General features: G+C 39.5%; 1 protein-coding gene across 12 annotated transcripts in view; it reads right to left on the bottom strand.

The window, feature by feature from the left end:
- Positions 1 to 25,909, bottom strand: part of RALGAPB (Ral GTPase activating protein non-catalytic beta subunit) — a 105,649-nt gene that overhangs the window by 69,678 nt on the left and 10,062 nt on the right. For 10 of the 12 annotated variants that reach the window (XR_004032955.1, XM_030825535.1, XM_012512001.2 and 7 more), the window contains exons 2-5: positions 20,004 to 20,219; positions 15,453 to 15,655; positions 11,102 to 11,265; positions 8,661 to 8,847 (exon numbers count right to left, since the gene is read on the bottom strand). Coding sequence is in view for 9 of the 12 variants with exons in the window: in XM_030825535.1 (XP_030681395.1) it covers positions 8,661 to 8,847; positions 11,102 to 11,265; positions 15,453 to 15,655; positions 20,004 to 20,189 (740 nt within the window). In the remaining 3 variants the exon portion in view is untranslated. Of the gene's footprint in view, positions 1 to 8,660; positions 8,848 to 11,101; positions 11,266 to 15,452; positions 15,656 to 20,003; positions 20,220 to 25,909 lie in introns of those variants that run through there. The other 2 variants (XM_030825537.1, XM_030825536.1) reach the window with 2 other exon arrangements.

Consider the following 25,909-nt stretch of genomic DNA (forward strand, 5'->3'; position numbering starts at 1 on the left):
TTGTTTTTCAGCTGTCAGTGATCTGAGTTTTTAAATGTCTTTCTGTGACATTATATGTTTATATGTAATATGTGTCACATATATACATTACATATTACTTATAAATTATAGCTATATATGTAATTATACTTATATAATTATATAATCATACAATATTTAAATTTTTTAAAAGATTCACCTCACTGCAAATTTCTGCAATATAACTAAGTTATAATAGTTTTACATGAAGTTTAGAATTTATGACATACCATAAAAATAACTCAACAACTCAATTACTTAATAGTAATATTCTAAATGTATTAAAACTTATTCAAAGCCCTTTAACTCAATTATTCTCTATCTAGAGAGAATATAATCAGAATACATATAAAGACTACGTATAAAGCATTCATATCACCAATATTTTTAAAATAAAACAATGGGAACAACATAAATATCAAAACAGCGGGGGAAGATGGGAGGATTGCTTGAGGTCAGGAGTTCGAGGCTAAAATGAGCCATGACTGCGCCACTGCACTCCACCCTGGGCAACAGAGCAAGACCATATCTCAAAAAAAAAGAAAAAAACAAAAACAAAAAAACAACGCTGGCATAGTGGCTCACGCCTGCAATCCAATCCCAGCACTCTGGGAGGCCAAGTCTAGTGGATCACTTGAGTCCAGGAGCTTGAGGCCTGCCTGCCTGGGTGATATGCAAAACCTCATCTTTACAAAAAATACAGAAATTAGCTGGGCATGGTGGCATCAATCTGTAGCTCCCAGCTGCCACGGGAGGCTGAGGTGAGAGGATTGCTTGAGCCTGGGGAGGTTGAGGCTGCTATGAGTCCTGATCATACCACTGCACTCCAGCCTGGGCAACAAAGCAAGACCCTGCCTCAAAAAAACAAAAATAACAACAACAATAACAAGGAAATTATTAAATGAATTATAATTCCAATTATATAATGGAAAACTACAAAACCATTAAAAATATGATCTCAACAGCTATTTAATGAGAAAAAGTTTGTGTAACTAAAGTGACAAGAATCAGACATCAAATGAAAAAAGCAGGTAATTTATATAGAATAATTTCAAACTGGCATTTTTAAAAAGGGAACTAAATGGAAAAAATACATTAAAATATTAACATGGGTTGGCTCTGAATGATAGGTATCTGTCCCTACATTTTCCAAATTTTCTATTATAAGCATGTACTGTTATTATAATCAAGATAAAAGCATTACTTAAAAACAGATTCGTAATTTTTTTTAAAGCAATCATCCTGCCTCAGCCTCCCAAAGTGCTGGGATTACAGGTGTGAGCCACCGCTCATGGCTAGATTCATAATATTCATGTTCTCTGTGATATACTAGAATCAACAAAATATTCCAAAGCTTCATTTTTTAGTTTAAATAATAATAAAGATGTAAACATTTTATTAACTCAGAAAAAGAGAAGTCTACCTTCTGATACATAACACCACCTACGAAGTTTTTGTTCCTGTCACCCCCTCTCTTTGCCCCCTATCAAACCTGAATGAGATCAAGTCTCTAGATCTAACTACCAGTTTATAGGAAATACAGCGGGGCAGAGGAATATGGTAATTAACAATGTGGACAAATCCAGAATGTGAAACACTCTGTAAGACAACACAGTTTCTTCAACAAAAAAACTGCAAAGAAAAGTAAAGCAGAAACCTAGGCCAGGCGTGGTGGCTCAGGCCTGTAATACCAGAACTTCGGGAGGCCAAGGCAGGAGGACTGTTTGAGCCCAGGAGTTCAAGGCCAGCCTGGACAACATGGAGGAACCCCATCTTGACCACAAATATAAAAATTAGCCAAGCATGGTGGTGCACGCCTGCAGTCCCAGCTACTCAGGTGGCTGAGGCAGGAGGATCACTTGAGCCTAGGAGATTAAGGCTGCAGTAAGCTGTGATTGCACCACTGCATTCCAGCCTGGATGACAGAGTAAGAAACCCTGTCAAAAAAAAAGAAAGAAAAAAGCAGAAACCTATAAAGTTGTCCTTCAAAATTATGGGGGATTGATGCAGGACACCCCTTAGATGCCAAAATCCACGGATGCTCAAGTCCCCTTACATAAAATAATTTAGTATTTGCATATAACCTACACACATCTTCCTATATACTTTAAATCATCTCAAGATTACTTATAATACCTAATACAATGCATACACATCCCTTCATTTGCACAGATTCGATGCAGTACTCAGTAGAAGGCAAATTAAATTTTTACTCTTTGGAATTTTGTGAAATTTTTTGCCAAATATTTTTGATCTCTGACTGGCTGTGTCCATGGATACAGAACCCACAGAGGGCCAACTGTACCTGGAAATTTGAACACTGACTGGCTAACTGATATTAAAGAATTGTCAACTTTTTTAGGTGTGATAAGGGTATTATATTTTTTAAAGAACCCTTATCTGTATCTAGAGTTACACAGGTATAACTTGGAGATCTTGCAGGTTCAGTTTCACACTACCCTAATAAAACAAACATTGTAAAAAGCAAGCCATGCATGTTTTTTTGGTTTCTCAATGCATATAAAAGTTATGTTTGGACTATACTGTAGTCGACTAAGTATGCAATAGGATTATATCTTTAAAAATCAATGCACATCCTTAATTTAAAAATATTAATATTTAACTGCTGAAAGATGCTAATAATTATCTGTGCCTTCAGCAAGTCATAATCCTTTCCCTTTTTAAAATTTTCCAACTTTAATTTTAGATTCAGGAGGTACATGTGCAGGTTATCTGGGTATACTGCATGATGCTGAGGCTTGGGGTACAAATGATCCCATCATCTGGGCTTTTCAACACTGCTCCTCTTCCCCCACCAGCAGTCCTCAGTTTCTAATGTTGTTATCTTTATGTCCATGAGTTTTATGTCCAATGTTTAGCTCCCACTTATAAGTAAGAACACGTGATACTTGGTTTTCTGTTTCTGTGTTAATTCACTTAGGATAATGGCTTCAAGCTACATCCATGTTGCTGCACAGGACACAATTCTTTTTCATGGCTGCATAGTATTCCATGGTGCATATTTTCTTTACCCAGTCTACCACTGATGGGCATCTAGGCTGATTCCATGTCTTTGCTATTGTGAATTGTGCTGCAATATATAAAAGTGCATGTGTCTTTTTGGTACAACAATTTGTTTTCTTTTGGATATATACCCAGCAATGGGATAGCTGGGTTGAATGGTAGTTGCATTTTAAGTTCTTTGAGAAATTTCCCAACTGCTTTCCACAGTAACTGGAACTAATTTACATTCCCACCAGCAAAGTATAAGCATTCGCTTTTCCCTGCAGTCTTGCCAGCATCTACTGTTTTTTTGACTTTTTAATAATATCCATTCTGCCTGGTGTGAGATGGTATCTCATTGTGGTTTTGATTTGCATTTGTTTGATGATTAGTAATGTGGAGCATTTTTTCATATGTTTCTTGGCCACTTGTATGTCTTCTTTTGATAAGTGTCTGTTCATGTCTTTTGCCTGTTTTTTAACGGGGTTGTTTTTTGCTTGTTCAATTGTTTTAAGTTCCTTATAGATTCTGGATATTAGATCTCTGTCAGATGTATAATTTGTGAATTATTTTCTCCCATTCTCTAAGTTTTCCGTTTACTCTGTTGATAGTTTCTTTTACTGTGCAGAAACTCTTTAGTTTAATTAGGTACCACTTGTTGATTGTTTTTCTTGCAATTACTTTTGAAGATTGAGTCATAAATTCCTTCCCAAGGCAAATGTCCAGAATAGTGTTTCCTAGGTTTTCTTCTAGTATTCTTATAGTTTGAGGTATTACATTTAAATCTTTAATCCATCTTAATTTTTGTATATGGTAAAAGGTAGGAGTCCAGTTTCATTCTTCTGCATATGGTTAGCCAGCTATCCCTGCACTATTTATTGAAAAGAGAGTCCTTTCCCCATTGCTTGTTTTTATTGACTCTGTCAAAAATCAGACGGCTGTAGTTATGCAGCTTTACTTCTGGGTTCTCTATTCTGTTCCATTAGTTTATATATCTGTTTTTGTACCAGTACCATGCTGTTTTGGTGACTGTAGCCCTGTAGCATAGTTTCAAGGTGGGTAATGTGATGCCTCCAGCTTTGTTCTTTTTGCTTAGGATCTGCTTTGGCTATTAGAGCTCTTTTTTGGTTGCAATATGAATTTTAGAATAGGTTTTTTCCTAGTTATGTGAAAAAATGGCACTGGTAGTTTGATATGAATAGTGTTGACAGGAATAGTGTTGAATCTGTAGATTGCTATGGGCAGTATGGCCATTTTAATGATATTGATTCTGCTAACCCATGAACATGGAATGTTTTTCCATTTGCTTGCGTCATCTAGAGTCATCTTTTCACCGGTGGAGGGTATTGCCTCATTGATGGCTGTAGACTGATCAGGATGGTGAGGGGTGGCTGTGGCAGTTTTTAAAAATAAGACAACAATGAGGTGTGCCACATAGACTGACTCTTCACAAAAAATTTATCTCTGGCATGCAATGCCATTTCATAGCATTTTACCCATAGTAGAACTTCTTTCAAAATCAGAGTCAATCCTCTCAAACTCTGCCATTACTTTACCAGTTAAGCTTATGTAATATTCTAAATACTTTGCCGTCATTTCAACAATGTCATGGCATCTATACCAGGAGTAGATTCCACCTCAGGAAACTCTTTGCTCATCCATAAGACTCCTCACCATTAGTTTTATCATGACATTGCAGCAATTAGTCATCTCTTTGGGCTATACTTCTAATTTGTAGTTCTCTTGCTACTTCTCCACCTCATCTGCAGTGACTTCTTCCACTGAAGCTTTGAACCCCTCATAGTCATTCATTAGGGTTGGAATCTACTTCTTCCAAACTCCTGTTAATGTTGATATGGCAGCTATAGCCTTACAAAACGTATAGTTGACCCCTGAACAATGCAGGGACTAGAAGTGCTGGCCCCTCATACAGTTGAAAAATCTATGTATAATGTTTGACTCCCCCAAAACTTAACTACTAATAGTCTACTTCTAATCAGAAGCCTTACTAATAACAAACAACTAACACATATTTGGTATGTATATTATATATGGTATTCTTACAATAAAGAAAGCTAAATAAAATGTTATGAAGAAAATCATAAGGAAAACCAGATGCAGCGGCACACCCATAGTCCCAGACACGTGGAAGGCTCGAAGCAGAAGATATTGTGTTGGTACAAAAGTAATTAAAAAAAAAAAAAAAAAAAAAAAAAGGCAAAAGCCGCAATTACTTTTGCACCAATCTAAACAGCTTGAGCCCAGGAGGTTAAGGGTATAGTGCACTATGATCACACCTGTGAATAGCCATTACACTCTAGCCTGGGCAACACAGCAAGCCCCCCTCTTTAAAAAAAATCATAAAAAAGGGCCAGGCACAGTGGCTCATGCCTGTAATCCCAGCACTTTGGAAGGCAGAGGTAGGACGGCTCACATGAGGCCTGGAGTTAGAGACCAGCCTGGCCAACGTGGAGAATCCCTGACTCTATTAAAAATACTAAAAAAATTAGCTGGGCATGGTGGCTCACGCCTGTAATCCCAGCTACTGGGGAGGCTGAGGCACGAGAATCACTTGAGTATGGGAGGCAGAGGCTGCAGTGAGGCAGAGGTTGCAGTGAGCTGAGATTGCAGCACTGCACTCCAGACTAGGTGACAAAGTGAGACTCTGTCTGAAAAAAAAAAAAAAAAATCATATAAAAGAGAAAACACATTTACATTTACAGCACTGTACTGTGTTTATTGATACCATAAGTTTATGTCATCTGTTTACAAAGTCAATTGTCTGCCTGAAATGGCAGGTGACCACAGCTGCAGACCTCAAACGACAGAACATATCAAGCAATTCAACTTTTCCTTGTAAGGTCATGAGTTTTCTCTGCTTCTTGGGAGCACTTCCAGCACCACTAGTGGCACTTCCTATGGGTCCCATGGTATTATTTATTCCAGGTTTACAGTATTATAAATTAAATATGACGAAAAATAAATGAAAACTGAGACATCACTTTTTACTGAGATACACTATTTACTGGAGAGATTAACTGCTCAAGCAGAGATGGTTAAGTGTCACATGGAGTTTTAAGTGAATATTCACAACACCTGAGCTCATTGCAATAGCAACAGGAAGTGGCTACAAAATTATTACAGTAGTATAGTATGTACCACAGTTAATTTTATGCAATTATGATTTAATACTGCAGCTTTTATGTTTGTTTACATTTCTTTAACTATTGTTTACATTATTGCAAATGGTATCATTTATAGTCTATAAGCATTTGTATGCGTAAGTTTTAATAAATTTTAATTTAGTATAATATATTTGTGTATATTTTATGGTAGTAAACGATACAAGACTAGCATGTACATATATTTTATGCCTATGACATATCTAATTTTTTCTTAATTTTTTCAATATTTCTAGGCTATACGGGTTTATTTGCAAATTTTTTCAAATTGTCTCAAATCTCAAAAAAAATTTCCCACTATTTTTAATTGAGAAAAATCTACATGTAAGTGGACCCACACAGTTCAAATACATGTTGTTCAATGGTCAGCTGTATTTCTTAAATAAGATTTGAATGTCAGGCAGGGCACAGTGGCTCATGCCTGTAATCCAAGCACTTTGGGAGGCTGAGATGGGTGGATTGTTTTGAGACTAGGAGTTGGAGACCAGACTGGCCAACATGGTGAAACCCCCACCTCTACTAAAAATACAAAAACTAGCAGGACATGTTGGCACACCTCTGTAATCCCAGCTACTCAGGAGGCTAAGGCACAAGAATCACTTGAACCTGGGAGGCGGGTTCTACAGGCACAAGCCACCACACCTGGCTATTTTTTGTAGAGACGGGGTTTTGCCAAGTTGCCCAGGGTGGTCTCAAACTCCTGGGCTCAACTAATCTGCCCACCTCATACTCCCAAAGTGCTGGGATTATAGGTGTGAGCCATTGCACACAGCCAGAATAAATTTAACATCATTCTTAGTATATGGGCTGCCAAGGTGAGCACAAATTTAACATCATTCTTAAGGGCCCTAGGATATTCCAAATGGTAAATGAGCACTGGCTTCAGCTTGCCAGGCACTGACTTCTCCTCTCTAGCTATAGAAGTCCTAGATGGTGTCTTGTTCCAATACAAGACTGTTTAATGCACACTGAAAATCTGTTATTTAGTGAAGCCACCTTCGTCAATGATCTTAGCTAGATCATCTGGATCACTTGCTGCAGCTTCTCCATCACACTTGCTGCTTCAGCTTGCACTTTCACGTTATAGACATGGCTTATTTCCTTAAACCTCATGAACCAACCTCGGCCTGTTCCTAAGCTTTCTTCTGCAGCTTCCTCACCTCTCACAGCCTTCATAGAACTGAAGACAGGCCTTGCTCGGGATCACGCTCTGGCTTAAGAAAATGTTGTGACTGCTTTGATCTCCTATCTAGACCACTCGAACTTTTTCCATATCATAAATAAGCCTGTTTTGCTTTCTTAGCATTCCTGTGTTCAGTGGTTTAGCATGTTTAATTTCCTTCAAGAACTTTTCGTTTGCATTCACACCTTGGCTAACCATTTGGTGCAAGAGGCCTAGCTTTCAGCCTATTTCGGCTTTCAACACACCTTCCTAATTAAACTTAATCATTTCTAGCTTTTGATTTAAAGTGAGAGACATCCAACTATTCCTTTCACTTGAACACTTTGAGGCCACTATAGAGTTACTAATTGGCCTAATTTCAGTATCATTGTGTCTCAAGAGTGGGAAAGAGACAGGAAACAGCTGGTCAGTGGAGCTGTCAGAACACAAACAACACTGATCAATTAAGTTCACCATTTTATATAGGTGTAGTACGTGGCACTCTAAAACAATTACAATGGTAATATTAAAGATCACTGATCATAGGTCACCATAACACATAAAACTGTAAAAGTCTGAAATACGCAAGAATTACCAACATATGACGGAGGCACAAAGTGAGCACATGCTGTTGGAAAAATGGCACCAACAGACTCGCTTGATGCAGGGTTGCCAAAACCCTTCAATTTGAAAAAAAAAACCAAAAACATGGTATCCGTGAAGCTCAATACAGTGAAGTGCAATAAAACAAGGTATGCTTGCATATTAAAATCAGGATTGAAATGAAAAAATAAGTCTGAAAAAAATGAACCTAAGAGTGTACTTATAAAACAGTGATGGTATTATATATAAATGGCGAAAAAGGTAAAATTATTATTATAAAAAAACTGCCTACTTTGGTTATAAAGTAGCATGTATAGTATGGTCCCATTCCTGTAAAATTATATATAAATATACATGGTAGGATTTCAGAAGAACTTTTCTATTATACCTTTCTATGGTTTGTTTCTTTAAAATAATGATTATGCATATTTTAATGATCAAAATAAGAGGATTTTTTTGTGGGGGAAGTAGGGTATAAAATTTATCTGTTTCTCAAGAATACTTGATTATTCTGAAAGGTTTTTAACAGGCGCTAGCCAAACTGTTATATCTATGTTTAAAAAGTGGCTCAATTCTGTATCTAAAGTACAGTAATAACAGACCCAGCCTTTGTTATAATGTATTCCATGAATGCCAGAAAGCTGCCTAAGGTCAGACAGGTGAAGGAAGGCAAGGCAATGACAATAACCTACCTGGAAGTGAGCGCACAAATGACCTTGCTCCACTGCTCCACCACTGCTGGGTGATGCCTCCAGTTAGCCACCATCTCCTTGGCTGTTTTCCAATAAGGAGGTGTTGGGAAGCACCGAGTACAAGCTAGTAACCACACCTCAAAGAGAACACCAATCAACTTCTCTGCTAGATTCTCAGCAATGCCACCTTACCAACGAAAAGAAAACACATCTTTGGCAAACTTATTTTTAAAGCAGAATCTTTAAGACACGGATTTGGGAGAACTGGTCAAAAAATTAAAATAAGTGCAATATTAAGTTTTGACTTTCAAATAATCATTTAATAGTAAAAATGAGAAGCAATTCTTAGGAGTTCCTGTACCCAAAATCACAGACACATCAAAAAATTTTTACTTTGAAAGATTTCAAGTTGCCCTGTTCAATTCTTATTGAAGGCCTTAATCCTCCAGCAAGGGGGACAGAGGGACACAGGGGAGAAGGAAAAGGATGACTGCCTATGATTACTGACTACTATGAGTCAGTTTCTATGCCAAATAGTTCATACAAATGACCTCATATAATCCTCACATTAATTCTGCAGGATAGGTATCTGTAATACCTAATACCAACTGCTAATTATACCCATTTTGAAGATGAGAAAACTTAGATTCAGAAAGTTTAAGTAACTTCTCCAACTTCATGCAGCCAGTAAGTGAAGGAATCACAACACCCATGTCTTTTTACCTCCAAACTTTGCCACACAATGCTCCAGGTATTTGAAAGCCACCCTTCAAGGAAGAGAGACAGAGAGACAAATAATGGAGCAAAAGGACTGGTGCTAGGAAGGACAGAGCCTTAACCATGAAAATGGGGCTGTTCCCCTGTTCTAAGCCCTGGAACCAGGTGGAAAAACAGCAGTGGTCTTTACACTGCATAGCTCCAGAAGGCAAAGTTGGGACTCACAGGAAAAGTTGTAAGAATGTGCGTTTCAAATGAGCAAAACCAAAGTTTCAACAACAAAGAGCCCAAGAGGAGGATGAATTGTCTGCCTCATGCTGTTGAGATCCCTGGCATGGGGAGTAAGTAGCAGAGAGGTGATGAATCAATGACTGTCCAGCTATTGTCAATACTAGACAGAGTATTACTATCATCGCATTCCTTCCCACACTGAAATTTCATGCTTCCTTTTAGATATTTCCCTGAACACTGCATCTGTGTGAGAACACAAGCACACTCACATGTGTTAGTCAACAGAGTACACCAATGAAGAAGCAACAAGAGAACTTGGAACTAGATGATCAACTTATAGTTTATATACACTGTGCTATATACAAAGCAGGGATTCTGAAATACACTGTAAAGTCTTATAAAACTGGAGGCATTTAATGGCTAGCTAACGAATGGCAAACTGGCACACTTCCAAATAGAACAGTTAAAAGACTTTGGAAGTTTCATTTGCTGAGTAAAATATCTTCTGTCACTATCAAGTTTTCAGACTCTACTTTGATAACTACTTTGTAATACATTATCTATAGGCTCTAATTTAATTGGTTAGTTGTTTCTTTTTTTTTGAGACAGAGTCTTGCTTTTGTCACCCAGGCTGGAAAGCACTGGCGCAATCTTGGCTCACTACAACCTCCGCCTCCCAGGTTCAAGCGATTCTCCTGCCTCAGCCTCCTCAGTAGCTGGAATTATAGGTGTGTGCCACCATGCTTGGCTAATTTTTGTACTTTTAGAAGAGATGGGGTTTCGCCATGTTGGCCAGGCTGGTCTCGAACTCCTGACCTCAGGTGATCTGCCCGCCTTGGCCTCTCAAACTGCTGGGATTACAGGTGTGAGCCACCATGCCTGGCCAGTTGTTTCTTATATAGGCTCTATCCTAACTTTTTTTTTTTTTTTTTTTTTGAGACAGAGTTTTGCTCTTATTGCCCAGGCTGGAGTGCAACGGCATGATCTTGGCTCACTGCAACCTCTGCCTCCAGGGTTCAAGTGATTCTCCTGTCTCAGCCTCCCAAGTAGCTGGGATTACAGGCACCCACCACCAACCTGGCTAATTTTGGTATTTTTAGTAGAGACGAGGTTTTACCACGTTGGCCAGGCTGGTCTCGAACTCCTGACCTCAGGTGATACACCTGCCTTGGCCTCCCAAAGTGCTGGAATTATAGGCGTGAGCCACTGTGCCTCGCTTATCCTATCAAACAAGCTACTGCTCCCATCATTATCAAACATGCATAATTCACTGAGTCCCTCCCTACATTAGCAAAATCATTACTGAAGGTAAAATAACTTCATTAGTGCTAAAGTTATATTGTGCCTGAGGGTTTCCATTCTAAGAACTGTTAACCTTTGTTTGTAAACCGTCATGCCAAAATTTAAATCCCCAATGAGTCTACCGCTCACTGAGTTTAAAGATGAACTGTATTTGGAGCTCAGAAATAAATTAGAAAAAAAAATAAACAAACCTTGAACAGTTGGTGGGGCCAGAAGTATGTCATTAATCTGCAGAAGAAACAACAGTAAGACTTCCCAGGTTTCTCGGGCCATGAGAGATGACTCACGGGCCAGTTTCTGAATGGCTCTCAGGACCTGTAAGCATAGTCGAATCTGACTGGAACCCTGTTCCTGTCTGAAGAAGACAGACAGATATCACTGACAAGCCTGGAGGAGAGACAGCAACAGCTTCAGGACAGGTGACTTATGGATGTAGCAAGCAGCGGTCCAATGAAGCTCCCTAATATTATCAGCAGAGAGGGCTAGGCATACCATCTTCAGTTTAAAGCTACTTCTTACTTGTCGTAAAGTTAAGCACTCTGGGATCTAAACCTACCACTCCTATGAGAACAGGAAAGCTTCTGGGAGGAAGGTGGGAATACTAGAACATAAACTTCACTTCTGGATTTTCTATGTCTAACATGTGCCTAACACATAATAGCAGACACTCAATACGTTTTTGTTGAATGAACAAGTAAATACCCACAGCCACCCTTGCTGCTCACATCGAAGCAGAATGGCCTTGGTATTCTTTTTTAATTTTTTTAAACACATATTTGCAACAATTCTGCATGTGATTTTATAGTGCTCATAGTCCCTCTGAAGCTAAGGTCTGTTAGAGAAGGGCCTACAGGCCAGAAGGAATAGCCTAATAGGTCCCCAAAATTGATGAGATATGCAGGCATTGCTTCAGAAATAAATACCTGCTACTGCTGCTCTAATTTTAGAAAAAGACACTTAGCCAAAGATGGAGGCTCCAAGGTTCCAGGATACCCTGGAACAACAGTTTTAAAACTCACTGCAGGACCATTTTTTCCAAGGGAAATCTTATAAAGAAGAATGATATACAAAACAGATCAAAGTATTTTGGCTAGGATTGAAGATGAAGACAGAGGTCCAGGCCCCAGCCCTTACCCTTACTTTCCAAAGTAGACCACTGAGAATTTTGAGAGTAGGAAACCCACTGTATTAGCAAATGGTAAGCTGGCCTCCAGATCTCTTATGGAAAACCCAAGAGAAGTATCTAATATTACTGAAAAAAGTCTTGAGGCCAAGTTTCTACATATTGTCATTTGTCACAAAGAACTGATAGAAACATATCTGAATCAGACTGGGGAGTTTCCTCAAGAAATTCCAGAAAATGAAGTGAGTTCCCTCAGAACGGTCAACCCAACCTTAGAATAGAGATTCTCAGATTCTGGGCTATGATGCAGAAAACTAGACACTTACCCTAGAGTTGCAAGCAAATGACACCACTAAGTTTTCCCTAAAGAAGTCAGACCTAAAGCAAAATGATGAGAAAATTGCCTAGGAAGAGCCAAGCACCTCCAGGAGCGGGGAGATGTTCCACATTCAGCTAAAGGTGGATCTAGTCCATGTAAAGCCCTAAGGCTCAAGCTTGTGTCTATTGCTCTGGCTTACTTGAAGAAGAATAAAAAACTATATCATAGCCCCAAACCTAATCAAGTAATATAAGAGGAAGCCCAGAATAAGAAATAAAAATACCATTAATGGCCCTGGGACTGACACTCTTCCAAAAGTGCATGCCTCCTACATGGTAACTTAGGTCTACCTACCATTTCCAGGTATTTGCCCAGTGACAGGAAAGGAAATACCTGTTCCTCAGGTACTGAGGCTCCTTCTCATTCAGAAGGCCTAAATTCAGATGCAGGGTCCAAAGTTCTAAAGCTAAAAGAAACAAGGTAACCTTTACATTAAAAAAAACAGAAGAGCTAAACACCAGAGATTTCCCTTTCAAAAATATCAAGTTACTTTTTAAAATGTAACTTGTGATCTTCAGAAAAACTGCTTTAGAACAGTGGTGGTGAATGATGGCCAATGGGTCAAATCTGGCCTGCTATCTTTTATTGTAAATAGAGTTTACAAATATGGCCTACTATCTATATTGTAAACGAAGCTGTATTGGAACACAGTAATGATCATTCATTTACATATTGTCTATGGCTGCTTTCATGCCACACCAGCAGAACTAATTTTAACACTATATGACCCACAAAGCCTAAAATGCTATCTGGCTCTTTGTTAACCCTGCTTCAGAACAATAATATGTTTTTTTAAAGTACAGTATAGTATATGTGAGCAATTAAAACCTTAACCAACTTTAAAAGATGATTTACTCTTCACTCAATCATAAAAAAAAAATCAAACTGATGGGCAAAAGAGAAAAGTTACGTTCATTCTGACATAATCTCTAGCAAAATGGTAAAGGCAGTTCCCTCCATTTTGAATGTCAGTTTTTATAAGAACAACTAATTAAGTAAACTTAGATGACAGTTTTGTGAACTATCAGAATCAAATAAACAACTAAAACTTCAAATAATGGGAGATGAGATCATAACACCAATACTTAGCATTGAAAATATTCAGCTAATTTTCCTAAAACATTCGCCAGGAAGAGAACTCTAATTCTCAGTTGAGTACCCTCTCAGAATTTACTAACACTTATGCACACATACTTTTGAGAAAACAAGGTAATTACCAAACAGCAAAACCATTTATAAGGTAGTCATGTTTCTCAAAGGAGAAGAGTAAAGGCACAAGCCTAATTAACTCAAAAGCCATTAATTTTTTTTCATCAATACAAATTAACTGAGCACTGAGAGGAAGTAGGCTTACGAAGAGGAAAGAGACACAGTGACAATACTACTCATGAGACTATCCCAGGCATGAAGAAAAAGCCCAGTAGGCTCCTAAATAAGATAACACGAAAGTATTAAAACTAATATACCATTTTAGAAGAACCTGCTTATAAACAATATTCTAAGTACTCCCAACCATTTCCTGTTTTTTTGTTTTGTTTTGTTTGAGACAGAGTCTCGCTCTGTCGCCCAGGCTGAGTGCAGTAGTGCAATCTTGGCTCACTGCAACCTCCGCCTCCCAGATTCAAGCGATTCTCCTGCCTCGGTCTCCCATGTAGCTGGGATTATAAGCACACGCCACCACGCCCAGCTACGTTTTGTATTTTTAGTAGAGACAGGGTTTCGCCATGTTGGCCAGGCTGGTCTCGAACTCCTGACCTCAGGTGATCCACCCGCCTCAGCCTCCAAATGTGCTGGGATTACAGGCATGAGGCACTGCGCCTGGCCCATTTCCTGTTTTTAATTCCGTGTGAAATCAATAAATACAAACAACACGCATTTAATTAACACCTAAGATAAGTACTAAGTATTAAAATACCAGTATTGCACCAGATACTGTGGAAGCCTAAAATAGAGACAACACAGTTCCTGCCTTCAAGTTGGTTAGATGGGGAAAGGAGACACACAATTTAAAAGATAAGCAACAAAACAGTGAGAGATACAAGAGTGATACAGAAAGCATCATATAGGTTCGGAGAAGATGTGATCGCTGTGGGCCTGAGTGGTTAGGTAGGACTTCTCACAAGGCAGAATTAAAGAACCAACAAGAATGAGATGTGGTGATGGAAAGAACAAAGAGGAAGAAGACAAAAAGACATCATGATGGGAAAGATCTTTAAGAGGTCTTAGAGGAATGTCTGACTTATGAGTCTGACTACAGAGCAGCACTCATGCAGAATTAAGAACAGCTAGTCTGGTTAGGGGCCAGACTACACCAGGCATTTCACGCATGGTATGGTGCTTACACCTGAGCCTACTGACTAGAGTTCTGGAGACTTCTCTTTTTTAATTCAGATTTTCCAAAGTAATCTTCCTTCTATATTTAGAAAGTTAAAAACTTACAGAGCTGGTTTTCACAGTCCCTCACCGTATGACAGACCAAAAGCTCTAACCAGAACTTTACCAAAAGGAAACCTGCTCTACTGCTCCTTGAAGGTATCCTATATTATGATATTTAAGGCCCTTGCCTAAAAAGATGGAAAAAAAAATCAGAAACAAACTATCAAGAGGAATCTTTTGGCTTACTACCAATTTGCCCATAATCATTTCAAGTGTCTTCATTCTCTCATAGGAAAGATGCCTATTAAGGTAGATGCATCTCCCTTAGTTGTGTTTAGCCTAAATGGAGACAAGAATTATGATAGGCAAAAGTATGTATTTTTTGAGTAGAAGGGAAACATGTTACAGTATTTTAATATCTAACAGGTATGAGATTTTAGAAGCAAAGCCAAAAACCTTTAAAGAACACATACCTGTTAAAAACTCCTAGTAAACATTACATAAGCCCATCTCTCCTTACATTCACATTAATACAATCTTTAATTGAACACATGAAGTCACTGTTCAGAGGACTAACAATGAAATCAGCTCCTATACTACAGTAACATTTATGAATATTTTACTATGACCCTGATAATGGGCCAGATAGACAGGTATAGCTTACCTTGGTACAAAAAGATTTTGTAGGTGTTTTAGTATAGTTTGAACATATTGATTAGGCTCTTTAATAACTGGCAATGGAATAGAATCTTTCGGCAACACTAAAGCCATAATCCAGTCTGTATATACATCAACACAATATTTTACAGTCTCTCCATCCAATGGAAGGGTCAGTCCATAGCAAATTACTTCCATGGTCCATTTTACCTATACAAAAGAAAATATCCATATAGAATTATTATACATGCCTATCTCAGTAGGCTGATTTAAAATGCCAATCTCTTTTATTGCCAAAAACCTCTAAAATTGACAGTATATTCGTCTCAACGTAAATATCAGATTTATTTTAGATAATGCATTTTTCACATATCAAACATACAATTTCCCAAGCAAAAGATTTAAGAAGAAAATAAATTACTTATTTTTGAATATCAAGCCTATGCTGGTTTTCACCCTTTAGATATTACTATTATTTGCTCTGTGAACTAAAAAGTAAATACAGGTCATTTCAAATTTCCATAGAGATTAGAGATACAAAATAGAACATTTTAGAGTTTTTTCTCCACTTAATGTTTGAGTATGTGTAGCATTTAGAAAATCATATAAAGTCAGTCACATTCCATCTCCAGATTATGCAAATGAACAAATAACAGGAAGAAAGATGAAATGTTTGACTCTTATTTTACAACTGTTTTCTCTGCCAAAAATAATAATAATAATAAAATAATAATAATAATAATACTTAAAATGAAGAACAAACACAGCTGAGAAAGGATTGAAGCTGGGTAAGATGTTAACAAGGCATTTAGCTGCACTGAATGAGTCCCAGCCTCCTGACCTAGCTGAATCACATCCTAAGGACTGAGAGAACTTGCCTAAGAGACTGCTGAACCACTAGGCTGCCTGCAGTCATAATTGTAGAGATTAAGTAACCTGGCCCAAGTCACTGGTTTATAAAAGGTGGAGCTGAAAACTTGAATCTTGGTCTTCCAACTAGAAGGCGCCACTGGGCAACTTTTTCCAAAATGACTTTGGCACATTAGTCGAATATTATTCTGTCATGTGGTATCTTGACCAATTATAAATCCAGCCGTTCTACCATCATCTAAGCTATATCTCCATCTATGAGAAACCCCAATTTGCAAAAAAGGGGAGGAAACTGTATTACAGACATTGTAAACTGGAAAGTTTAAGTGAATTCCAGACAAAACTTTGAGACAAATTACTAAGCAATCAGTGAACACTCACAAAACAGAAGCATGATCACCAAGACCCAGCCTGCTCAAAAAGATCAAGCCATGCCAAATGAGCTTCATTCCTTTATTAATAGGGTTACTATTTAGAGGGCTGACAACAGTGTAGTCCTTACAGTTTACAAAGCACTTTCATAAATATCATCTAGCCATCACAATAACTCTGTGTAGACAGGGTAAACTATCCTTACTTTATACATAAGAAAACAGAAACTTAGCAAGATTAAGCAATTTGGCACAAGTCACTGGTTTATAAAAGGTGGAGCTGAAAACTTGAACCCTGGTCTTCCAACTAGAAATTTGAAGCTATTCTCACCATACCATTAACAGAGTTCTCCGGCAAACGGGTATCTGGGTGTTAGCAAGAAATCTAGACAGACCCAGGATCTCCTTGTGGACGAGATGGAGACATATGGCCCAGAGAATGGTAGAATGGCTAGATTTACAACTGGTCAAGACACCACATGACAGAGTAACAGTAGATTAATGTGCCAAGATCATTTTGGAAAAAGGTGCTCAGTGGCATGCCAAAGGCTCTGCCAAGATTCTAACTTAGGGAAAAAAAAAAGAAAAACAGTGTATGCTGATCATCTGTAGATATCACAAAGCTAAAAAGGATGGCCAACTTGTTGGACAGAAATTCAGGATTCAAAAAGGCTTCAACAGCTTAAAACCAAAGGTAAATCTAACAAGATAAATATATGTATTAAATTTTTTAAGCTCAAAAGCAACTACAAAGGTTAAGGGTAGGAAATATATGGTTTAACTGCAATAAGTGTTAAAGAAGCCTATAACAGCACAGCGAAGCTGTGACAAATTTGGAGCAGGGTGTAGCAAGATTTAGCCACATAAGAGAAAGATTCTAAAAGACATTGCAGGTTCCTAATTATCAGATAAAAAACCAAGAAGATATCTTTGGTGGCATCTTCACACAATTGTTTAATTTTATAATTCTAGGCCAGGTGTAGTGGCTCACAACTGTAATCCCGGCACTTTGGGAGGCCAAGGACTGTGGATCACCTGAGCTCAGGAGTTTGAGACCAGCCTGGCCAACATGGCAAAACCCCGTCTCTACCAAAAATACAAAAATTGGCCGGGTGCAGTGGCTCACACCTGTAATCCCAGCACTCTGGGAGGCCAAAGTGGGCGGATCACCTGAGGTCAGGAGTTCGAGACCAGCCTGGCCAACACAGAGAAACCCTTGTCTCTACTAAAAAAAAATACAAAATTAGCCGGGCATGGCAGTGCATGTCTGCAATCCCAGCTACTCGGGTGGCTGAGGCAGGAGGATTGCTTGAACCTGGGAGGCAGAGGTTGCCAAGATCGCGCCCTTGCACTCCAGCCTGGCCAACAAGAGTGAAACTCTGTCTCAAAAAATAAATAAATAGGCCAGGCGTGGTGGCTCACGCCTGTAATACCAGCACTTTGGGAGGCCGAGGCGGGCGGATCACAAGGTCAGGAGATTGAGACAACCCTGGCTAACACGGTGAAACTCTGTCTCTACTAAAAATACAAAAAATTAGCTGGGCGTGGTGGCAGGCGCCTGTAGTCCCAGCTACTCGAGAGGCTGAGGCAGGAGAATGGTGAGAACTTGGGAAGCGGAGCTTGCAGTGAGCCAAGATCATGCCACTGCACTCCAGCCTGGGTGACAGAGCGAGACTCCGTCTCAAAAACAATAGTAATAATAATTAATAAATAAAAATACATTTTAAAAATACAAAAATTAGCCAGGTATGGTGGCATGTGCCTGTTGTCCCAGCTACTCATGAGGCTGAGGCAGAAGAATCGCTTGAACCCGGGAGGCAGAAGTTGCAGTGAGCCGAGGTCATGCCACTGCACTCCAGCCTGGGCGACAGAGCGAGACTCCGTCTCAAAAAAAAAAAAAGTATAATTCTAGAGGAAACAGGAATTCTCATCTCTTTTCAAGGGTGAGAAAGGAGAAAAACAAGGGCTGCACCAGAGCACCTCTATCTACTCATGTACCGTTTCTTCCCAGGAGAAGGCAACAAGGGATCACAAATGCACCAGGAGGAGAAACACCAGGGCCTGTGCTAGTCCTCAGGGATAAATCTAGGGTCCTCTGAAGAGAGAAAAACGTTCCTCAGACTGAAGACCTTTACTCTTCAGAGACCCATGGCTGAGGGAGGATCCTACCCCTAGAGCTACAAGTTTTAGTCTTTTATCTAAGTCTAATCTCTCCTTCACAGGAAACCAAAAAGCAAACAGAAAAAAAGGGTCTGAGAAATAGTGTACAGGTTTTGCTAAATGTGAAGTCTGAAGGTTGCATGAGCTTCTTCAACACAAGGGACAAAGTTTTAATCCTGCATCTTAGCCAGAATTTATACTAGCAAGCTCCTCTATCACTCCATTCTCAGGGCCCCTTCACGACTTCCCAATGGCAACTTTTTAACTTCAGCCTGGGCCACTGAACCCAAGAACAAGGGGCCAGCTTCAGGGCAAGCCATTCCAAGAGCCCCTATCTTTAGAAACAGTAAACACCCAGCCTGGGCAACATAGTAAGAACATCATCTCTATAAAAAAATTTTTTAAATTAGCCTGGCGTGGTGGCACGTGTCTGTAGTTCCAGCTACTTGGGACTCACTGGGGTGGAAGAATCATTTGAGCCCAGAGAGACTGAGGCTGCAGTGAGCCGTGGTCATGCCACTGCACACCAGCACGAATGACAAAGCAAGACTCTGTGTCAAAAAAAAAAAAGAAACAGCAAACACAACCCCAATTCCAATCACCTAGGCTTAGGCCAGAAGGGCTTGGCTTCTCTGCAGCACTCTTAAACCTGGAAGCCAGGAAAGGGTAGGTAGGGATGGGGACAGGGGAGAGCTTAAGCACAGCATACACGTAGCCTGAAAACTTGACATGAGTCTTCAGTCAGGGGCCATCCAGAGGTAGGGATGAGGCCTTCCAAACACACTCTAAATGGAAATCAGAAGACTAAGCCTAGATCTTTGGGGAAAGGGTTTGACATTCAAGTCTCTGTCTTGGCCTTTAGCTCAAGTGAAGAACTGACCATAACTAGTAAAAAGTCCCAGCAGCAAAACAGTACAACTCATTCCTTATAACCTCTACAAACTCCGAGTCCCAGCCCTCAACTCAAACAAGATCAAAATTGAGAAGTCATACTATGTTGGGGAGAAATCCATTAAAAAGTTGACATTCTACTACAGCTCTTTTCAAAGAAAAAAGAACAAAAAAGTTAACATTAAACAAATGTACATTTTCAGACTTCACACTTCAAGAACAAATGTACATTTTCATGTAAGAGAAGGAAATTTAGAAATACTTACTTCTTTGTCAGTTTTTAACAAACTCTCACTACCAGCCACTGAAGGGGTACCTAACACCTGCCCAAGAGGACGGACTACAGCATTTGCCACCTCTCGTCCAACGCTCTCTGGATAGCTATGCAGCACACTGGTATGGCCTTGATCATTCTGAATCACCAAATGCAGTGACCTCCACTCAGAGTACATCGTGCCACTAAAGTACAATCCAAATGGCACCTGAAAAGACAAAACAGAAATGCACGTCAAATTATACTACTGGAAATTAACAGAAATAAATAAAACAGATATATAGACTATTGGCATGATTAAGAATGCTGCAAACATCTTGCCTCTATCAATGTTTTTCAAACTGTGGGTCATGAAACTATCAATGTTTTTCAAACTATGGATCATGAAATAAATGTTATGGATAATACCTGTTTTAATTAGATGGTATAGGATGTATAATAAAGGCATCACACATAATAAAGGTAAGCAATGTTTCTGTGAAATTTGTTTCCTTTGTAATATATGCATATGTTCTGGATCACAATGGAAAATACATTTTTTTCTTTTTTTCTTTCTTTTTTTTTTGTTTTTTTGAGATGAAGTTTCGCTCTTGTTGCCCAGGCTAGAGTGCAATGGTGTGATCTTGGCTCACAACAACCTCCACGGTTCAAGTGATTCTCCTGCCTCAGCGTCCTGAGTAGCTGGGATTACAGGCATGCACCACCATGCCCGGCTAATTTTCTATTTTTAGTAGAGGCAGGGTTTCTCTATGTTGGTCAGGCTGGTCTCGAACTCCTGACCTCAGGTGATCCACCCGCCTCAGCCTCCCAAAGTGCTGGGATTACAGGTGTGAGCCACCGTGCCCAGCGGAAAATACATTTCTTATTAAAGGTCTTAGTCCAAAAATTTGAAAACATAACCCTAATGTGAATATGTAGTCTCCTAGATTTTCCTGCAAGATAACTGTATAATTTTTCACACTTGTATATTTATCTGGAATTTACTTCTGTAAGTGGTGTTGGAAAGGTCTGATTTTAATTTCTTCTAAATGTATGGTCAGCTGTGTCAGCATCACCTCTTAAAAATACATCCTTTTCACACTAAACTGAAATACTAATTCCGTCATATATTAAATTTTCATTTCTTCCAGAATCTATGAAACTTCTGTTCTATTCAACTATTTGTCTATTCCCATGCCAACCCATAATGACTTAAGTTCAGTGGCTTTATAGAATGTTTTTTCCAAAACTTTATTGTCTTTTCTAGACATTTATTCTTTAGTATACGATTTATTATTTTATCCAGATAAAAAAAAATCAACAATAAAGCCTTGCTAGAATTCTAATGGAAATTGCATATACCACCTTGCCAGCCTCATCTTCTACTGCCACTTTCCCACAAACATCCCAAGCAATGGCCACAAAGAACTACTGATGATTGCTCAAGCCCAGCAAATTCTTTCTTACCCTAAGTCACTGGTCATGCTGCTCCCACTGACTGAACTGCCATTCCCTGCCTTGATCCACCTTATGAAGTACTCAGCCTTCAAAGCCCAACTCATATGTCCTCTCTTTGGTAAAACCTTTCTTGACTCCTTAGACCAACTCCTCTCAGCTGAGTGCCTATTACCGGATGTTCATATAAAGCTGCCCATTAGCTCATTCGTTAGTGGTGTACAGATACATTCACCACAAAAGTGTCAGCCATTTTTGGGTGGGGACCTCGCCTCCTGAACCTCTGAGTCCCTGGCACACAGTGAACATTGATCATGTGTTTGAGAGTGTCAAGGTTTACCGATGGGAAAAAGGAAGATATCAGAAGGTATTCCCTCTATTCCACTAAAGTGTGTCCAAAATTTTGTATGTTATATTCAAATAAAAATTGAAAAATGTTCATTTGTTTGAAGGTAATTACTAGTAAAAATAAAAGTTGGATGGTTTCCAAATACTAAATGAATATTTAATATTCAGGGTCCATCACAGCACATTACTGGAAGAAAACAGATTTTAAGAAGGAAAAAAAAAAGGACAAACTAGCTCTCAAACTCTACTGTACACTGAAGAATCATCAGGGAAGGAAAGGGTCTAGCTGAAAATGCAGACTCCTAGACCCCACTCAGAAAAAGCTCAATTCTGCAGGTCTGAGCTGGGGCCTGAGAATCCGCATTTTTAAGAAATGGCCACTACCCTCCCAATTCTGAAGAGAGGAGTATACCTTAGGAAAGACCAATCAAAATAGGTTTAATAGCTATTAAATCCTTCTGACAAACTTTTTTTAAGTTTTTAAATGTAAGAAATTTTCATTCTCTAAATGTATTAATGTTTAAATGATTAAATGAAACCAAAAAAATGCTTTCAAGAAACATGTAAAATAGGAAGATATAGGCCAGGCGTGGTGACTCATACCTGTAATCCCAGCACTTTGGGAGACTGAGGTGGGTGGATCACCTGAGGTGAGGAGTTTGAGACCAGCCTGGACAACATCATGGTGAAACCCCGTCTCTACTAAAAATACAAAAATTAGCTAAGCGTGGTGTCACACACCTGTAACCCCAGCTACCTGGGAGGCTGAGGCAGGAGAAAAGCATGAAACCGGGAGGTGGAGGTTGCAGTGAGCAGAGATGGTGCCATTGCACTCCAGCCTGGGCGACAAAAGCAAAACTCCATCTCAAAAAAAAAAAAAAAAGATATAGAAAGGATACAATGAAAAAGCTGAACTTAAAACATCAAAATATATGTAACAGAAAAAAAGATGCTAAACTTTAACAAAATGCAGACAAAAAACATTAAAACAAAGAAATGCATTATAATTACAAATATATTAAGTAAAACAATGAAGAGAACATGAACATTAGAAACAAACATGGAAGAAACACGAAGGCAACTAAAGTATCATTTTGTACCTATTAAACTAACAAAATAAGTGATAAAACTCAACTGTCTCACACCTGTAATCCCAGCACTTTTGGGAGGCCGAGGTGGGCAGATCACCTAACGTCAGGAGTTCGAGACCAACCTGGCCAACAGGGCAAAACGCCGTCTCTACTAAAAGTACAAAAATTAGGCGGGTGTGGTGGCGGGCACCTGTAATTCCCAGCTACTCAGGAGGCTGAGGCAGGAGAGGCTTGAACCCGGGCGGCAGAGGTTGCAGTAAGCTGAGATCACACCACTGCACTCCAGCCTGGGTGACAAGAGTGAGACTCCGTCTCAAAAAAAGAAAAAACAAAAAAACAAAAAACTCAACTCCGATGGGGAGGTAAGGAACCAACTGAGATTAGGGCAATGATTTTTAATAGAAAAACCTGTCACCTAGAGGCACTGTGGAAATAAGTGTACTTTTGGTTAGCACAATGATTGGGGCAAGCTGCTGGCATTATAGGCAGACTCAGGAAATCTAGACATCCTGTACTGCATGAGACAGTCCTGCACAATGAACAATTATGCCACATCTCACATGACTTTTGAACATCTGCTAGAAAATCATTGTCTAAGCCTAAAAATTAACTTCATTTACATATAAATACAAAATACATTGTGCTATTTTAATAGACTGAATTTTCCAATAATGCAATTAATCATGTAAATTGAGGAAGACTAAGCTTCATTATCTTTAGAACCAAGAACTGTTCACAACTCTAGAAAAATCACATCACCAGGCCAGGTGTGATGGTGGCTCACGCCTGTAATCTCAGCACTTTGGGAGTCCAAGGCGGGCGGATCACCTGAGGTTGGGAGTTCGAGAATAGCCTGACCAACATGGAAAAACCCCGTCTCTGCTAAAAATACAAAATCAGCCAGGCATGGTGGTGCATGCCTGTAATCCCAGCTACTCAGGAGGCTGAGGCAGGAGGATCACTTGAACCCGGAAGACAGAGGTTGCTGTGAGCCGAGATCATGCCATTGCACTCCAGCCTGGGCAACAAGAGCTAGTATACAAGCTCTGTTTACAGCTATTACTCAGTTCTAGCTGTCACCTAGACGGAATGCAGACCCAGACATGCCAGATAATCCAATTTTTGAAGAGACACAGAAAATCTGGACATTTCTACAGTCTCCTACTCTTTAAATGTTATCAACTAAACTCAAAACAAAACAAAAACAAAAACAAAAAAACACAATGTTGGCTAAAAAAGAACTTATCTATGGTCCAATTTATGCCTCTGATCACAGATAAAGGCATATACTAGTTTTGGTAACTGAATTAGCAAAATCCTTGTGGAAAGAGGATAGTGAAGTGTATACTTTGTATAAGCTGTTGGTGCCCCAGAAGTCACCCCAACCCACCTTTGTTGCAGGGGCTAGGCTTATAACCCAACTACGGAGGTCCTACAACTTCACTTTATTTCATCGTGGTTGCTGTTAGGGAAAAAAAGGATGAAGGCAAAGTGCAGTGACAGATTTGGTAGAGGGAGTTCCATTAGGCCCAGTATTGTCAGTGGCCAGCCTACTCTTTTTTTTCTTTTCTTTTCTTTTTTTTGAGATGGAGTCTCGCTCTGACACCCAGGCTGGAGTGCAATAGCGCCATCTTAGCTCACTGCAACCTCCACCTCCCGGGTTCAAGCAATTCTCCTGCCTCAGACTCCTGAGTAGCTGGGACTATAGGCGCCCACCACCACACCCGGCTAATTTTTGTATTTTTAGTAGAGATGGGGTTTCACCATATTGGCCAAGCTGGTCTAGAACTCCTGATCTTGTGATCCACCCGCCTCGGCCTCTCAAAGTGCTGGGATTACAGGCATGAGCCACTTCGCCTGCCCAGCCTACTCTTAAACACACAAATAAGAACCTCCTCTTGCTGTTGCAGCTTAGGCTATCCAAAGTAACAAACCTCGGAGATCCTGGAGAACATTACTTTCAGGAGCCAGTACTGCTGCACCGCCTAGGCCCTCCTAGGCAAGAATCAACCTCTCAGGATAGTACCATGGCATCTGCATCAACCTCTCAGGATAGCACCATGGCAGAACCCTCACGTGTCTTGATCACACTTGCCATGTCTTAGTCTACTTGCCATGGGGCTGTTTGCAGCTCCGTCCTGTTAATAAGTTGGCACACTTGTAAGGCACCTCAGGCTGATATGTCATTTTCCTAAACATTCACCCAAGGATAGCATGAACGTTTTGCCAGTACAAAGCAGAAGACAAAGAGTGCCTTGACCCGGTAATTTGACTTAAGTTTATCCTTATAAAACAGCTCAATTTTAAAAAATGTACAAGATGCTCACTGTAGTATTACATATGAGATGGGGAAGTGGGTGTAATTTAACTTCCATCAATAATGGGAAAATTTCATAATTAGGACATATTAATTCTATATACTATCATGTAGCCATTAAACACTGAGATTACAAAGAATCATAAAAACATAGATGAGAGTGGTTAAGAGCCAGTGCTCTGGAACTAGGCTTCATAGATTCAAATCCCAGCTCTACCTGCAAGCTGGGTAACATTGCAAAAGTTACTCTACTTTTGTGTTGGAACATCCTCATCTGTAAAATGGGGATAATAATAGAATAAGGCCAGGTATGGTGGCTCATGCCTATAATCCCAGCACCATGGGAGGCGGAGGCAGGCAGACTGCTTGAGTCCAAGAGTTTGAGACTAGCCTAGGCAACATGGAGAAAACCCAACTCTACAAAAAAGACAAAAAGTTGTCCAGGCGTGGTGGCGCACACCTGTAGTCCCAGCTACTCTGAAGGCTGAAGTGGGAGGATCACTTGGATCCTGGTGTTGGGGCTGCAGTGAGCCATGATTGTGCCACTTCACTCCAGCCTGGGCTACAGAGCTAGACTCTGTCTAAAAAAAAAAAAAAAAAAAAAAAAAAAGCAAATAGTAGATTAGGAGCCTACACATTGTGTTTGTTGTGGTGGTAATTAAAGAATCACATATGCAATCTGTTTGAAACATGCCCTTGTACATGCGA

The sequence above is a fragment of the Nomascus leucogenys genome, chromosome 13 (assembly GCF_006542625.1).
Source record: "Nomascus leucogenys isolate Asia chromosome 13, Asia_NLE_v1, whole genome shotgun sequence".
NCBI classification, from domain to species: domain Eukaryota; kingdom Metazoa; phylum Chordata; class Mammalia; order Primates; family Hylobatidae; genus Nomascus; species Nomascus leucogenys.